Raw genomic sequence first — 18,754 nt, forward strand, 5'->3', positions numbered from 1 at the left:
TCTCTTTCACGGTTTCAATTACCCAAGGTCAACCATGATTCAAAAATATTAAATGAAAAATTCCAGAAGTAAACAATTCATAAGTTTTCTTTTCTGTTTTTTTAACATCTTTATTGGACTATAATTGCTTTACAATGGTGTGTTAGCTTCTGCTGTATAACAATGTGAATCAGCTATACCTATACATACATCCCCACATCTCCTGCCTCTTGTGTCTCGCTCCCACCCTCCCTATCCCACCCCTCTAGGTGGGCACAAAGCACCAAGCTGATCTCCCTGTGCTGTGTGGCTGCTTCCCACTATCTATCTATTTTACATTTGGTAGTGTATATATGTCCATACCACTTTCTCACTTCATCCCAGCTTACCCTTACCCCTCCCCATGTCCTCAAGTCCATTCTCTATGTCTGTGTCTTTATTCCTGTCCTGCCCCTAGGTTCTTCAGAACCTTTTAATTATTTTTTTAGATTCCATACATAAGTGTTAGCATATGGTATTTGTTTTTCTCTTTCTGACTTACTTCACTCTGTATGACAGACTCTAGGTCCATCCACCTCACTACAAATAACTCAGTTTCGCTTCTTTTTATGGCTGAGTAATATTCCATTGTATATATGTGACACATCTTCTTTATCCATTCAACTGTCGATGGAAACTTACGCTGCTTCCATGTCCTGGCTATTGTAAATAGAGCTGCAATAAACATTGTGGTACATGATTCTTTTTGAATTATGGTATTCTCAGGGTATATGCCCAGTAGTGGGATTGCAGGGTCATATGGTAGTTCTATTTTAAGTTTTTTAAGGGACCTCCATACTGTTCTCCATTGTGGCTGTATCAGTTTACATTTCCCCCAACAGTGCAAGAGGGGATCCCTTTTCTGCACACCCTCTTCAGCATTTATTGTTTGTAGATTTTTTTTCATGATGCCCATTCTGACCATTGTGAGGTGATACCTCATTGTAGTTTTCATTTGCATTTCTCTAATGATTAGTCATGTCGAGCTTCCTTTCATGTGTTTGTTGGCAATCTGCTTATCTTCTTTGGAGAAATGTCTATTTAGGTCTTCTGCCCATTTTTGGATTGGGTTGTTTGCTTTTTGGATATTGAGCTGCATGAGTTGCTTGTATATTTTGGAGACTAATCATTTGTCAGTTGCTTTCTTTGAAAATATTTTCTCCCATTTTGAGGGTTATCTTTCATCTTGTTTATGTTTTCCTTTGTTGTACAAAAGCTTTTAAGTTTCATTAGGTCCCATTTGTTTTTTTGTTATTATTTCCATTTCGCTAGGAGGTGGGTCAAAAAGGATCTTGCTCTGATTTATGTCATAGAGTGTTCTGCCTATGTTTTCCTCAGAGAGTTTTATAGTGCCTGGTCTTACATGTAGGTCTCTAATCCATTCTGAGTTTATTTATGTGTATGGTGTTAGGGACTATTCTAATTTCATTCTTTTCTGTGTAGCTGTCCAGTTTTCCCAGCACCACTTATTGAAGTGGCTGTCTTTTCTCCATTCTATATTCTTGCCTCCTTTATCAAAGATAAGGTGACCGTATATGCATGGGTTTATCTCTGGGCTTTCTATCCTGTTCCATTGATCTATATTTCAGTTTTTGTGCTAGTACCATACTGTCTTGATTACTGTAGCTTTGTAATATAGTCTGAAGTCTGGGAGCCTGATTCCTCCAACTCTGTTTTTCTTTCTCAAGATTGCTTTGGCTATTCAGGGTATTTTTGTTTCCGTACAATTTGTGAAATTTTTTGTTCTAGTTCTGTGAAAAATGGCAGTGGTAATTTGGTAGGGATTGCATTGAATCTGTAGATTGCTTTAGGTAGTAGAGTCATTTTCTCAATGTTGATTTTTCCAATCCAAGAACATGGTATATCTCTCCATCTATTTGTATCATCTTTAATTTCTTTCATCAGTGTCTTATAATTTTCTGCATACAGGTCTTTTGTCTCCTTAGGTAGGTTTATTCCTAGATATTTTATTCTTTTTGTTGCAGTGGTAAATAGGAGTGTTTTCTTAATTTCACTTTCAGATTTTTCATCATTATAGGAATGCAAGGGATTTCTGTGCGTTAATTTTGTATCCTGCTACTTTCCCAAATTCATTGATTAGCTCTAGTAGTTTTCCGGTAGCATCTTTAGGATTCTCTATGTATAGTACCGTGTCATCTGCAAACAGTGGCAGTTTTACTTCTTCTTTTCAATTTGGATTCCTTTTATTTCTTTTTCTTCTCTGATGGCTGTGACTAAAACTTCCAAAACTATGTTGAATAATAGTGGTGTGAGTGGGCAACCTTGTCTTGTTCCTGATCTTATAGGAAGTGGTTTCAGTTTTTTGCCATTGAGAATGATGTTGGCTTTGGGTTTGTCACATATGGCCTTGATTATGTTGAGCTAAGTTCCCTCTATGCCTACCTTCTGGAGGGTTTTTTTTTTATCATAAATGGGTGTTGAATTCTGTCAAAAGCTTTTTCTGCATCTACTGAGATGATCATATGGTTTTTCTCCCTCAGTTTGTTAATATGGTTTATCAAATTGATTCATTTGCATATATTGAAGAATCCTTGCATTCCTGGGATAAACCCCACTTGATCATGGTGTATGATCCTTTTAATGTGCTGTTGGCCTCTGCTAATATTTTGTTGAGGAATTTTGCATCTATGTTCATCAGTGATACTGGCCTGTAGTTTTCTTTCTTTGTGGCATCTTTGTCTGGTTTTGGTATCAGGTTGGTGGTGGCCTCCTAGAATGAGTTTGGGAGTGTTCCTCCCTCTGCTATATTTTGGAAGAGTTTGAGAAGGAGGGGTGTTAGCTCTTCTCTAAACATTTGATAGAATTCGCCTGTGAAGCCATCTGGTTCTGGGCTTTTGTTTGTTGGAAGATTTTTAATCACAGTTTCAATTTCAGTGCTTGTGATTGGTCTGTTTCTATTTTCTATTTCTTCGTAGTTCAGTCTCGGAAGGTAGTGCTTTTCTAATAATTTGTCCATTTCTTCCAGGTTGTCCATTTTATTGGCATATAGTTGCTTGTAGTAATCTCTCTTGATCCTTTGTATTTCTGCAGTGTCAGTTGTTACTTCCCCTTTTTCCTTTCTAATTCTATTGATTTGAGTCTTCTCCACTTTTTTCTTGTTGAGTCTGGCTAATGGTTTATCAACTTTGTATATCTTCTCAAAGAACCAGCTTTTAGTTTATTGATCTTTGCTATCGTTTCCTTCATTTCTTTTTATTTCTGATCTGATCTTTATGATTTCTTTGCTTCTGCTACCTTTTGGGGTTTTTTTGTTCTTCTTTCTCTAATTGCTTTTGGTTTAAGGTTAGGTTGTTTATTTGAGATGTTCCTTGTTTCTTGAGGTAAGATTGTATTGCTCTAAACTTCCCTCTTAGAACTGCTTTTGCTGCATCCCATGGGTTTTGGGTCGTTGTGTTTTCATTGTCATTTGTTTCTGCGTATTTTTTGATTTCCTCTTTGATTTCTTCAGTGATCTCTTGCTTATTTAGTAGTGTATTGTTTAGCCTCCATGTGTTTGTATTTTTTACAGATTTTTTTCCCATAATTGATATCTAGTCTCATAGCGTTGTGAGAAAAGATACTTGATTTCAATATTCTTAAATTTACCAAAGCTTGATTTGTCTCCCAAGGTATTACCTATCCTGGAGAATGTTCCATGAGCACTTGAGAAGAAAGTCTAATCTGTTGCTTTTGGATGGAATGTCCTATAAATATCAATTAAGTCTGTCTTGTTTAATGTATCATTTAAAGCTTGTGTTTCCTTATTTATTTTCATTTTGGATCATCTGTCCATCGGTGAAAGTGGGGTGTTAAAGTCCTCTACTATGATTGTGTTACTGTCAATTTCCCGTTTATGGCTGTTAGCATTTGCCTTATGTTTTGCGGTGCTCCTATGTTGGGTGAATAAATATTTACAATTGTTATATCTTCTTCTTGGATTGATCCCTTGATTATTATGTAGTGTCCTTCTTTGTCTCTTGTAATTAGTCTTTATTTTAAAGTCTATTTTGTCTGATATGAGAATTGCTATTCTAGCTTTCTTTGATTTCCATTTGCATGGAATATCTTCTTCCATCCCCTCACCTTCAGTCTGTATATGTCCCTAGGCCTGAAGTGGGTCTCTTGTAGACAGCATATATATGGGTCTTGTTTTTGTATCCATTCAGCCAGTCTTTGTGTTTTGGTTACAGCATTTAATCCATTTATATTTAAGATAGTTATCGATATGTATGTTCCTATTACCATTTTCTTAATTGTTTTGGGTTTGTTATTGTAAGTCTTTTCCTTCTATTGTGTTTGCTGCCTAGAGAAGTTCCTTTGGCATTTGTTGGAGAGCTGGTTTGATGGTGCTGAATTCTCTTAGCTTTTGCTTATCTGTAAAGGTTTTAATTTCTCTGTTGAATCTGAATGAGATCCTTGCTGGTTAGAGTGATCTTGGTTGTAGGTTTTTCCCTTTCATCACTTTAAATATGTCCTGCCACCACTCTCTTCTGTCTTGCAGTCTCTCCTGAAGGATCAGCTGTTAACCTTTTGGGGATTCCATTGTATGTTATTTGTTGTTTTTCCCATGCTACTTTTAATATTTTTTCTTTATATTTAATTTTTGATAGTTTGATTAATATGTGTCTTGGCATGTTTCTCTTTGGATTTATCCTATATGGGACTATCCTATATGGGACTCTTCCTGGACTTGATTGACTGTTTCTTTTCCCATATTAGGGAAGTTTTCACCTATAATCTCTTCAAATATTTTCTCAGTCCCTTTGTCTCTTCTTCTTCTGGGACCCCTATAATTCGAATGTTGGTGCGTTTAATGTTGTCCCAGAAGTCTCTGAGACTGTCCTCAATTCTTTTCATTCTTTTTTTTTTATTCTGTTCTGCGGTAGTTATTTCCACTATTTAATCTTCCAGGTCACTTATCTTTTCCTCTGCCTCAGTTATTCTGCTATTGATTCCTTCTAGAGAATTTTTAATTCATTTTTTTGTGTTGTTCATCATGGTTTGTTTGCTCTTTAGTTCTCCTAGTTCCTTGTTAAACGTTTCTTCTATTTTCTCCATTCTATTTCCAAGATTTTGGATCATCTTTACTATCATTACTCTGAATTCCTTTTCAGGTAAACTTCCTATTTCCTCTTTATTTGTTTGGTCTGTTGGGTTTTTACCTTGCTCCTTCATCTGCTGTGTTTTCTCTGAACTCATTTTGCTTAACTTACTGTGTTTGGGGTCTCCTTTTCGCAGCTTGCAGGTTCGTAGTTCCCGTTTTTTTTGGTGGCTGCCCCCAGTGGCTAAGGTTGGTTCAGTGGGTTGTGTAGGCTTCCTGGTGGAGGGGACTGGTGCCTGTGTTATGTTGGCTGAAGCTGGATCTTGTCTTTCTGGTGGGCAGGACCACGTCTGGTGTTGTGTTTTGGGGTGTCTGTGAACTTAATATGATTTTAGGCAGCCTCTTTGCTAATGGGTGGGTTTGTGTTCCTGTCTTGCTAGTTGTTTGGCATGGGGTGTCCAGTACTGTAACTTACTGGCTGTTGAGTGGAGCTGGATCTTACCATTGAGATGGAGATCTCTGGCAGAGCTTTCGCTGTTTGATATTACATGGGGCTTGGAGGTCTCTGGTGAACCAATGTCCTGCACTCGGCTCTCCCACCTCAGAGGCTCAGGCCTGACACCTGGGCAGAGCACCAAGACCCTGTCAGCCACACAGCTCAGAAGAAAAGGGAGAAAAAAGAAAGCAAGAAATAACGAAAACTAAACAAATAAAATAATGTTATTAAAATAGAAAAAATTATTAAAAATAAAAATGTAATTAAAAAAAGAAAGAAGAGAGCAACCAAACCCAAAAACAAATCCTTCAATGCTAACAAGTGCTATAAACTATACTTAAAAAACAAACAAACAAACAAACGGACAGTCAGAACGCTAGGACAAATGGCAAAAGCAAAGCTATACAGTCAAAATCACACAAAGCAGCATACACATACACACTCACAAAAAGAGAAAAAGTAAAATAAATAAATCTATCTATCTATATATGTATACATAAAAAATAAAAAAGGAAGGGCACAACCAAATCAATAAACAAATATACCAATGATAATAAACTCTAAATACTAAACTAAGATAAATATAGAACCAGAAGCAAATTACATGCGGAAAGGAAATCCCAAGTCTACAGTTGTTCCCAAAGTCTAATGCCTCAGTTTTGGGATGATTCGCTGTCTGTTCAGGTTTTCCACAGGTGCAGGGTATATCAAGCTGATTGTGGAGATTTAATCCACTGCTCCTGTGGCTGCTGGGAGAAATTTCCCTTTCTCTTCTTTGTTCACACAGCTCCTCGGGTTCACCTTTGGATTTGGCCCTGCCTCTGCGTGTAAGTCACCTGAGGTGTCTTTTGGGAAGTCTGAGGTCTTCTGCCAGTGTTCAGTAGGTGTTCTGTATGAGTTGTTCCACATATAGATGTAGTTGTGATGTATTTGTGGGGAGGAAGGTGATCTCCACGTCTTACTCCTCTGCCATCTTGAAGGCGCCCCCTGAGCTCCAAAGGATCATCTCCGAGCCTCTGAAAAGCCTCAAAGCCACTTCTGAGAAATCTGTGATGTTTCTGCCAGGGGGCAGGCAGCGTTTAGGGCCCTCCATTGAGGACCCAACTTGGAAAGAAAGTCACTGACCCTGGTTTAGATTTCACTGTGTCTGTTTGCTGTCTTACATTCGGCGCCTTTCCTGATGTCTAATTTTCCTTCTTCTCTTTCTATGTCGCTGTATAGTACATGGAACTATATTCAATATATTGTAATAACCTATAATGGAAAAGTATCTCAGTCCTCCTGGCTGGAATATTTATCCATCCATGTGGTCAAATATTCATTCAGACGAGGGCCATGCCCGAGGGATGGTGGAGCAACAAGACAGGAACTGGAGTCTCCGGCAGCTCGGAACCTTACTGATCTTAGAATGCTCACCTCCAGTCCTGGGCATGGTCTCCCCCTGCTTGTACCAGGCTTGGTCTTTGTGACCACTGGGATACTGCAAAAGGGATGTCAGGGTATAGTGGAGACTTCCATTTTAATCTTGCGTTCTTTATCTCAGACTATAATAGGGGCTGGGTGGGCACGCAGCCAATTCATAAATTTTAAATTGCACACTGTTTTGAGTAGTGTGATGAAATCTCGCATAATCCTGCTCCCTCCCACCCAGGATGTGAAACATTCCTCTCTTCAGCGTATGCTGCCTGTTAGTCACTTAGTAGCTGTCTGGGTTATCAAATCAACTGTCCCAGTATCTCAGTGCTTATGTTCAATTAACCCTTATTTTACTTAATAATGGCCCTGAAGTGCAAGAGTAGTGATGCTGGCAATTCAGATATGCCAAAAGGAAGCTGTAAAGTGCTTCCTTTAAGTGAAAAGGTGAAAGTTCTCAACTTAATAAGGGAAGAAAAAATATCATATGCTGACGTTACTAAGATCTATAGTAAGAACAAAAAGATCTATGGTAAGAACGAGTCTTCTGTCTGTGAAATTGTGAAGAAGGAAAAAGAAATTTGTGCTAGTTTTGCTGTCACATCTCAAACTGCAAAAGTTATGGACACAGTACACGGTAAGTGCTTAGTTAAGATGGAAATGGCATTAAATTTGTACAATAAGATATTTGGAGAGAGAGAGACCACTTTAACATAACTTTGATTACAGTATGTTGTTATAACTGTTCTATTTTATTATTAGTTATTGTTGTTAATCTCTTACGTACCTTTATCATAGGTATGTAGGTATAGGAAAAAACATAGTATATTGCAGGATTCGGTACTGTCCATGGTTTTGGGCATCCACTGGGGGTCTTGGAACTTATTCCCTGCAAATAAGTGGGGGACTGCTGTGTGACTGTAGAGCTGTGTGACCATTGAGCTTTGATTCCTTTTTTCACCTGCAAAATGAGCACTGTGTTTTGTGATAATATAGTCATAATGCTTCTCTCTCAGGTTTGTTCTGAAGAGTAAGTAAGATTTACATTTATATGTAAAATACTTAATACATACCAAGCATCTAATAAATGCTTACTACTCCTGCTGTTACTACTGCTAACAATAAAAATTATAGTGACAGAACATACAAAGATGTTGAAGTGTGATGGTTTCTGTCAATTGTGACCAGCTGCAGAAATGCTCAGAGTCTCTATAGCCAGTTTTTCCTCAATTTCTGTTTTCTAGTTCCTTCAGTGATCCTTAAAGAGTGGTCTGCCTATAAAGGGAAGTCACCTCAAACCCCTGAGCTGGTGTCTGCCCTGACATTTCGGGAATGGACTTGCCCAAACCTCAAGAAGCTCTGGCTAGGCAAAGCAGTTGAGGACAAGAACAGAAGGATGCGTGCCTTCCTGGCCTGTATGAAGTCAGACACACCCAGTATGCTCAATCCAGCTAACGTCCCCACCCATCTGCTGCTCATGTGCTGTGTACTCCGGTAAGCCATGTGACCGGGAAGTAGTCAGTTCATTTCTATTTTATTTTTTTTGACATTTCCTTTAAGCATGTGGTTTTTATGGTATTTTGAGGTGGGGAAGTTTTATGTTTACTTTAGACTTCAGAAACATTGGAAATCAATTGCTATGATAGTCTCCTCAGTTTATGATCTGTCATCATCAGCCCATGCATAAACACTCTTTTATTTTTTGGTTTTATATTTGGTTTTTGTCCCCTTCAGCCTTTCTTCCTGATTCAGTCCCCTTCTCTCTACCCATAGTTATCCACTCTTGGGTATTTGATGTGTGTCCCTCCAAGCCATCTTCCATATATATATATATATATATATATATATATATATATATATGCACAATCTATAGTGATGTTTATATGTGTAGATTTTTTCCTTTTTTAACATGAAAGATACTGTGTTGTACATATCATTCTATTTCTTACTTTTTCACTCAGTGTTATTTTGTAGATCTTTCTGTATTCGTATATGGTTCGTTCCTGATGACTGCTGAATTATATTCCAACAGTTACTTATATCATAGTACTTTATTTGTTGTTTGATAGTTGTTTCCAGTTCTGGGATATTGCAAACAGTGCTACAGGGAATATCTTCATAGATGTCTCTGTATCTTTGTGTTCCTGTGTCAGTTTATCTGAAGTATGTATTTAGGAGTTGAAGTCCTGGATCCTGTAAATATGCATATAGATTTTTCACCAAATATGGCCAAATTGCTCTAGATTATATTTGTTCTAAATTTATAGTCCTATGAAGAATGCATAAGGGTTTCTATTTCTTCATATTATTGCCAGGGCTGATATCTTATAACTTCTTAATTTTTGCTAATCCAGTGGGTTTCAAGTAGTATCTTTTATTTTAATTTGCATTTATTTGACTACGGATGAGGTTGATCTTCTTTTTTATATATATTAGCCATTTGTTTTCACATTCTCTGAAGTGCCTATTTATCTTGCAAATTTTCTTTTAGGTTACTTGTCTTTTTTCTTTCTGATTACAGAAGTTTCTTGTGAGATTGGGATTGACATATATACACTACTATGTGTAAAATAGATAACTAATGAGAACCTGCTGTATAGCACAGGGAACTCTACTCAGTGCTCTGTGGTGACCTAAATGGGAAGGAAATCCAAAAAATAGGGGATATATGTATACATATAGCTGATTCACTTAGCTGTACAGCAGAAACTAACACAACATTGTAAAACAACTATACCCCAATTAAAAAAAGAAAAAAAAGAACAATACCCAAGAAGTGACAATGGTGACAGCAACTGGCTATCTTTATGCAACTGTAAATTTGGTTCAACTTTCTTTAGGGCAATTTAGCAATCTGTATATAAATGACAATTTAACAAGACTGTATGTTAAACCTTAAATACATAATATACCCTAAACAAATAAACATACAAATAAAGCAAATATCTTTTCTATATCTGTGTGTATATGTATCAAATATCTTTTCCAGTCAGCCACAATTTTTTAGAAATTTATGTACAATATCCTTTTTAGAACAAAAGTATTTCATTCTCACTGACCTTTCATTATGATTTCATACATACAGAAAAGTGGGACTTCCCTGGCGATCCAGTGGTTAAGACTCCACCCTTCCACCGCAGGGGGCGTGGGTTCCATCCCTGGTCAGGGAACTAAGATCCCTCATGCCACACCATGTGGCGTGGCCAAAAAAAAAAGAAAAACACAGGAAAGTTGGAAGGATAGGATGGCAAACACTCATATGACCACCACTTAGATTCTGTAATTAACAGCTTTATACCATATAACCATATAAACACTCATATGACCACCACTTAGATTCTATAATTAACAGCTTTATACCATATAACCATATAACTATCCCTCTCTCCATCTCTAGCCATCCATTTATCCATCCTTTTTGATGCATTTCCAAGTAATTTGCAGATATCAGTACACTTTACCCCTAACCAATAAGTATTTAAGTTGATTTTGTCAAACCCATCAATCTGTACATTTATAGTGTGTGCTTTGGGGATCTTATTTAATAAATTCTTCCCTACCCCTGGGTCATAAAGATGTGTCTACTTTTTCTGTAACTATAATGTAACTGTTTACATTATAGTTTTATAATGTTGCCTTCCATATAAGGTCTTTAATATAGTGGGTATTTATTCTGTATATGCTGTATAAAATGATCTAATTTTATTTTCTCTACATAATAAGCCAGTTTTCCCAACCCCGTTTATTAAATGACCTGTTCTCTCCCCATTGATTTGTGTTACCACCATTATTAGGTACCAAGTTCCTGTATATTCTTGAGTCCATTCCTGGATTCTATTTTGTTCCATTGCCTACTTGCTGTGTTGCCAGTATCACATTCTTTGAATTATTAACGGTTTGTAATTTGCCTTAATATCAGGTCAGGTAAATCTCCACTCTGCTTTTCTTGTTGCAGACTTGTACTAACTATTCTTGAACCACATAAATCTTTTATTTTTAATATCTTTATTGGAGTATGATTGCTTTACAATGTTGTTAGTTTCTGCTGTAGAACAAAGTGAATCAGCTATACGTATACATATATCCCAATATGCCCTCCCTCTTGTGTCTCCCTCCCACCTTCCCTATCCCACCCCCCTAGGTCGTCACAAAACATGGAGCTGAACTCCCTGTACTCTGCAGCAGCTTCCCACTAGCCATCCATTTTACATTTGGTAGTGTATATTTGTCAATGCTACTCTCTAACTTCGTCCCGGCTTCTCCTTCCCCCACTGTGTCCTCAAGTCCATTCTCTATGTCTGCGTCTTTATTCCTGCCCTGCCACTAGGTTCATCAGTACCACTTTTTTACTTTCCATATATATGTGTTAGCATACGGTATTTGTTTTTATCTTTCTGACTTACTTCACTCTGTATGACACACTCTAGGTCCATCCAACTCACTACAAATAACCCAATTTCGTTCCTTTCTCTGGCTGAGTAATATTACATTGTATATATGTGCCACATCTTTATCCATTCATCTGTCGATGGGCACTTAGGTTGCTTCCATGTCCTGGCTATTGTAAATAGTGCTGCAATGAACATTGGGGTACGTGACTCTTTTTTTTTTTAATCACACCACCATCCTCACCCCCCAGCGGCTTTCCCCCCTTGATGTCCATATGTTTGTTCTCTACATCTGTGTCTCAACTTCTGCCCTGCAAACCGGTTAATCTGTACCATTTTTCTAGGTTCCACATACATGCATTAATATACAATATTTGACTCTTTTTGAATTATGGTTTTCTCAGAGTATATGCCCAGTAGTGGGATTGCTGGGTCATATGGTAGCTCTATTTTTAGTGTTTTAAGGAACCTCCATCTGTTCTCCATAGTGGCTGTATCAATTTTCATTCCTACCAACAGTGCAGGAGAGTTCCCTTTTCTCCACACCCTCTCCAGCATTTATTGTTTCTAGATTTTTTGATGATGGCCATTGTGACTAGTGTGAGGTGATACCTCATTGTGGTTTTGATTTGCATTCTCTAATGATTAGTGATGTTGAGCATGTTCTCATGTGTTTGTTGGCAATCTGTATATCTTCTTTGGAGAAATGTCTATTTAGGTCTTCTGCCCATTTTTGGATTTGGTTTTTCTTTGTTTTTGTTTTCTTTTTGATATTGAGCTGCATGAGCTGCTTGTATATTTTGGAGGTTAATCCTTTGTCAGTTGCTTTGTTTGCAGATATTTTCTCCCATTCTGAGGGTTGTCTTTCCATCTTGTTTATGGTTTCCTTGGCTGTGCATAAGCTTTTAAGTTTCACTAGGTCCCACTTGTTTATTTTTAATTTCATTCCCATTGCTCTAGGAGGTGGGTCAAAAAGGATCTTACTTTGATTTATGTCATAGGTGTACTGCCTATGTTTTCCTCTAAGAGTTTTATAGTGTCTGGCCTTACATTTAGATCTTCAATCCATTTTGAGTTTATTTCTGGATATGGTGTTAGGGAGTGTTCTTTTTTTTCATATTCATATTCTTTCTAGGAAGTGTTCAAATATCATTCTTTTACATGTAGCTGTCCAGTTTTCCCAGCACCACTTATTGAAGAGGCTGTCTTTTCCCCATTGTGTATTCTTGCCTCCTTTGTCAAAGATAAGGTGACCATATGTGAGTGGGTTTATCTGTGTGCTTTCTATCCTATTCCATTGATCTGTATTTCTATTTCTGTGTCAGTACCATACTGTCTTGATTAGAGTAGCTTTGTAGTATAGTCTAAAGTCAGGGAGCCTGATTCCTCTAGCTCCATTTTTCTTTCTCAAGATTGCTTTGACTATTTGGGGTCTTTCTCTGCATTAATTTTGTATTCTGCTACTTTACCAAATTCATTGATTACATCTAGTATTTTCCTGGTGGCATCTTTAGCATTTGCTGTGTATAGTATCATGTCATCTGCAAACAGTGACAGTTTTATTTCGTATTTTCCAATTTGGATTCCTTTTATTTGTTTTTCTTCTCTGATTGCCATGGCTGGCACTTCCAAAACTATGTTGAATAATAGTGGCAAGAGTGGACACCCTTGTCTTTTTCCTGATCTTAGAGGAAATGCTTTCAGTTTTTCACCATTGAGAGTGATGTTGACTGTGGGTTTGTCATATTGCTTTTATTATGTCGAGGCAGGTTACCTCTATGCCCACTTTCTGGAGCGTCTTCATCATAAATGGATGTTGAATTTTGTTAAAAGCTTTTCCTGCATCTATTGAGATGATCATATGGTTTTTCTCCTTCAATTTGTTAATATGGTGTATCACATTAATTGATTTGCATATATTGAAGAATCCTTGCATTCCTGGGATAATCACCACTTGATCATGGTGTATGATCCTTTTAATGTGCTATTGGATTCTGTTTGCTAGTAGTTTTTTGACGATTTTTGCATGTATGTTCATCAGTGATATTGGCCTGTAATCTTTTTTGTGACATCTTTGTCTGGTTTTGGTATCAGTGTGATGGTGGCCTCGTAGAATGAGTTAGGGAGTGTTCCTCCCTCTGCTATATTTTGAAAGAGTTTGAGAAGTATAGGTGTTAGCTCTTCTCTAAATGTTTGATAGAATTTGCCCGTGAAGCGATCTGGCCCTGGGCTTTTGTTTGTTGGAAGACTTTTTTTTTTTAAATGTCTTACTAAACTTTTTTGGGGATTTACTTCTTTTTAACATCGTTATTGGAGTATAATTGTTCTACAATGATGTGTTAGTTTCTGATTTATAACAAAGTGAATCAGCTATACATATACATATATCCCCATATCTCCTCCCTTGTGCGTCTCCTTCCCACCCTCCCTATCCCATCTGCCTAGGTGATCACAAAGCACCAAGCTGATCTCCCTGTGCTATGTAGCTGCTTGCTGGAAGACTTAATCACACTTTCAATTTCAGTGCTTGTGATTGGTCTGTTTATATTTTCTATTTCTTTCCGGTTCAATCTTGGAAGGTTGTACTTTTCTAAGAATTTGTCCATTTCTTCCAGGTTGTCCATATTATTGGCATTGAGTTCCTTATAGTAGTCTTTCATGATCCTTTGTATTTCTGCGGTGTCAGTTGTTACTTCTCCATTTTCATTTCTAATTCTGTTGATTTGAGTCTTCTCTCTTTTTTTCCTGATGAGTCTGGCTATTGGTTTATCAATTTTATTTGTCTTCTGAAAGAACCAACTTTTAGTTTTATTGATGTTTGCTATTGTTTCCTTCCTTTCTTTTTCATTTATTTATGATCTGATCTTTATGATTTCTTCTGCTAACTTTGGGGGTTTTTTGTTTGTTTGCTGTTCATCTTTCTCTAATTGCTTTAGGTTTAAGGTTAGGTTGTTTATTTGAGATGTTTCTTGTTTCTTCAGGTAGGATTGTATTGCTATAAACTTCCCTCTTAGAACTGCTTTTGCTGCATCCCGTGGATTTTGGTTCATCGTGTTTTCATTGTCATTTGTTTCTATTTATTTTTTGATTTCCTCTTTGATTTTTTCAGTGATCTCTTGGTTGTTTAGTAGTGTCTTCATTAGACTCCATGTATTTGTATTTTTTACAATTTTTTTTCCTGAAATTGATATCTAGTCTCATAGCGTTGTGGTCGGAAAAGATGCTTGATAAAATTTCAGTTTCTTAAACTTACTGTGGCTTGATTAGTGACCCAAGATGTGATCTATCCTGGAGAATGTTCTGTGTGCACATGAGAAGAAAGTGTATTGTGTTGTTTTTGGATGGAATGTCCTATAAATATCAATTAAGTCCATCTGGTCTAATGTGTCATTTAAAGCTTGTGTTTCCTTATTTATTTTCTGTTTGGATCATCTGTCCGTTGGTGTAAGCGGGGTGTTAAATTCGCCTACTATTATTGTGTTGCTGTCAATTTCCCCTTTTATGGCTGTTAGCATTTGCCTTATATATTGAGGTTGTCCTATGTTGGGTGACTAGATACTTGCAATTGTTATAGCTTCTTATTGGATTGATCCTTTGATCATTATGTAATGTCCTTTCTTGTCTCTTGTAATATTCTCTATTTGAAAGTCTATTTTGTCTGATATGAGTGTTGGTACTCCGTCTTTCTTTTGATTTCCAGTTGCACGGAATATCTTTTTCCATCCCCTCACTTTGAGTCTATATAGGTCCCTAAATCTGAAGTGGGTCTCTTGTAAACAGCATATGTAGGGTCTTGTTTTGTATACATTCAGCCAGTCTATGCCTTTTGGTTGCAGCTTTTAATCCATTTACATTTAAGGTAATTATTGATATGTATGTTCCTATTACCATTTTCTTAATTGGTTTGTTTTTGTTTTTGTAGGTCTTTTCGTTCTCTTGTGTTTCCTGCCTAGAGAAGTTCCTTCAGCATTTCTTGTAAAGCTGGTTTGGTGGTGCTGAATTCTCTTAGCTTTTGCTTGTCTGTAAAGGTTTTAATGTCTCCATCGAATCTGAGTGAAATCCTTGCTGGTTAGAGTGATCTTGGTTGTAGGTTTTTCCCTTTCATTACTTTAAATATGTCCTGCCACTCCCTTCCGGCTTGCAGAGTTTCTGCTGAGAGATCAGCTGTTAACCTTATGGGGATTCCCTTGTATGTTATTTGTTGCTTTTCCCTTGCTGCTTTTAATATTTTTTCTTTGTGTTTAATTTTTGTTAGTGCGATTAATGCGTGTCTCATCCTGTTTCTTCTGTATGGGACTCTCTGCGCTTCCTGGACTTGATTGTCTTATTTCGTTTCCCATGTTGGGGACGTTTTCAACTATAATCTATTCCTATTTTTGCAGACCCTTTCTTTTTTTTCTTCTTCTTCTGGGACACCTATAATTCGAACGTTAGTGTGCTTAATGTTGTCCCAGAGGTCTCTGAGACTGTCCTCAATTCTTTTCATTCTTTTTTCTTTATTCTGCTCTGCAGCAGTTTTTTCCACCATTCTGTCTTCCAGCTCACTTTCCATTCTTCTGCCTCAGTTATTCTGCTATTGATTCCTTCTAGAGTATTTTTAATTTCAGTTATTGTGTTGTTCATCATTGTTTGTTTGCTCTTTAGTTCTTCTAGGTCTTTGTTAAACATTTCTTGTATTTTCTCCATTGTATTTCCTTGATTTTGTATCATCTTTATTATCATTACTCTGAATTCTTTTTCAGGTAGACTGCCTATTTCCTCTTCATTTGTTTGGTCTGGTGGGTTTTTACCTTGCTCCTTCATCTGCTGCATATTTCTCTGTCTTCTCATTTTTTCTAATTTACAGTACTTGAGGTCTCCTTTCCCCGGGCTGCAGGGTTGTAGTTCCTTTTGTTTCTGCCCTCCGCCCCTGGTAGTGAGGTTGGTCCAGTGGCTTGCGTAGGCTTCCTGATGGAAGGGATTGGTGCCTGCGTCCTGAGGGGGTGGAGCTGAGTCTTTTCCCACTGATGAGCAGGGCCACTTCAGGTGGTGTGTTTTGGGGTGTCTGTGAGCTTAGTGTGACTTTAGGTAGTCTGTGTGCTAATGGGTGGGTTTGTGTTCCTGTCTTGTTTTTTGTCTTTTGTGAGGTGTCCAGCACTGGGATCTTCTGACAGCTGGGTGGAGTCGCATCTTGGATTTAGATAGAGGCCTCCGTGGGAGCTCTCGGTGATTAATATTCCCTGGGGCTGGAAATTCTCTAGTGGTCCAGCACCCTGGACTCTGTGCTCCCACCCCAGAGCTTCAGGCCCAACGTCTGGTCGAGGGACCAAGACCTCACAAGTCACTCGTTCCAGCAATAAAGCAGATTTTTTAAAAAGACTAAGAAAACCCCAGAGTAATGGTAAAAAGTAAATCAAACAGAAAGAAGGAAACATGCACACACAGAAGAAACAAAAATGGACCCAAATAAATCATAAAGCAAGAGAACAACCAGGCAAGCGAAACAATCCAAGAACGAAATCAAACAATTAAAAAGAAAACTGAGAAAAAACATGTAACTGAAAAACAAAACCAAAGCAGACTGCTAACTGAAGAATGAAGCAAAGAAACAAAACAAACTGACAAAGATGATAAACAAAATAGGAAAAGAGAAAGGGGAAACACGACTGAACAGAAAAGCAATGTAGATTTAGAAATATTAAAAATATAAAGTAGAAAATATCTTAAGGAAGAAAAAAAAGGCAAATAAAATCCCAGAGAAATGGTAAAAACAAAATCAAACAAAAACAGAAACAAGGAAACATACACACGCATAAAAGAAACAGAAGCAGAGCCAAATAAAACAAAAAGCAAGAAAACAACCAGACAAATAGAAGAACTCAAAGACGAAATCAAATAATTAGGATTAAAACTAACAAAAACACATAACCTAAAAAACATACCAAAGTTTTGTGCCACCTGAAGAATAAAGCAAGGAAACAGAACAAACTGATAAAAATGACTTTAAAAAATAATAACAAAAGAAAAAGGGAGAAAGCACAGGACAACAGAAAAGCAAAGTAGAAATGGAAATATATATAAAAAAGAAAAATATATTAAAGAAAAAGAAGAAGAAAAAAATAAGGGAAAAGAACACAGAAGAACAGAAAAGCAAAGTAAAAATAGAAATATATTTTTAAAAGTGAATATGTTGTAAAACATAGAGATCCCAAAAGACTAAATTTAAGAAAATACACTAAAACAAAAAAAAGCAAGAAAAAAATGAAAAACAAACAAAAAAGCCAGAAGCAATGACCAAATGAATCAAAGCATAGTAATATTAATAGTAATAATTATGTTTCCCTGGGATCTCTGCTGTAAGTGTCCTCGCACACACCGTGAGCCACAGCCCAACTCTGCCTCCCCAAGAGGCCCTCCTGTGCCTCTGGGCTGGTCTCTGGAACTGCTGTGGGCCCTGTGGGGACCACTTAGACTCTGATCTGACCCATTGCTGCATGTGCTTTCCCCCAAAAGTCCACAGCTCCCAGAGCTAGACCATTTTCATTTGTGGGAACACTCATTGTCTACTCAGATATTCCGTAGATGCAGGGTCTACCTAGCTGATCATGGGGATTTAATCTGCAGCTTGTACAGCTGATGGAAAGATTTTCAATCTTATTCCTTGGTCACCCTGTCCCTGGGGTTCAGCTTTCTTTTTATCCCCACCTCTGTGGGTGGCCCACCCACAGGAGTCTGGTCCTGAGGCTGCCTTTTAGCTCTGGGGTCTGCCCCTGTGAGCACCGGGTGCAGAGGTGATATGACTGCTTGGAACGTGGGAGCCCCAGTGGCACCAAATGCCCACATGAATCTTTATTGTTCCATATGTAATTTAGAATTAGTCCAGTTTCCACAAAATCTTGTCGGGTTTTTTTGGTCAATGAATTGGATTTATAGATTAATTTAGGGAAAATTGACATCTTTATAATGTTGTCTTCCCATCCAAAGATCATAGTTTACTTCTCCCTTTATTCAGGTCTCTTTCTTTATGTCTTTTTTATTTTTTGAAGTATAGTTGATTTACAGTATTATTTTAGTTTCAAATGTACAGAAGTTTATGTCCTAAATAGAGTTAATTTTCTTTCATAGAGGTCTTCTGCATTTTAAATTAATTCCTAGGTACTCGATATATATTATTGTGATTGTCAATGGTATTCTATTTTTTTACACGTTTTTTACACATTGTTTATTTGCTGATGTAGAGTAAGTTTTTGTGCAAAGAGGAAGTCAGTCCCTACAAGTCACCAGAGGATTACAGAGCTTTGAGCTTTGAAACTGGACAAACCTTAGTTTGAATTCTGGCTCTGGCACTTTTCAGCTTGGATAAGTCACTTTAACCTTTTAGAGCTACGGTCCCCAAACTTTTTGCCACCAGAGACCAGT

At 37.4% G+C, this 18,754-nt stretch overlaps 1 protein-coding gene across 2 annotated transcripts in view; it reads left to right on the top strand.

Moving 5' to 3' along the window:
- FAM120C (family with sequence similarity 120 member C) overlaps positions 1-18,754 on the top strand; it is a 150,992-nt gene that overhangs the window by 64,319 nt on the left and 67,919 nt on the right. For both annotated transcript variants that reach the window (XM_022563582.3, XM_022563585.3), the window contains exon 10: positions 8,213-8,462. In XM_022563582.3, the coding sequence (XP_022419290.1) occupies positions 8,213-8,462 (250 nt within the window). The remainder of the gene's footprint in view (positions 1-8,212; positions 8,463-18,754) is intronic.

Source organism: Delphinapterus leucas, chromosome X, assembly GCF_059928025.1.
Source record: "Delphinapterus leucas isolate spDelLeu-1000000601 "Yukka" chromosome X, BTC_Dleu_Yukka2, whole genome shotgun sequence".
In the NCBI taxonomy this organism is placed as follows: Eukaryota; Metazoa; Chordata; class Mammalia; order Artiodactyla; family Monodontidae; genus Delphinapterus; species Delphinapterus leucas.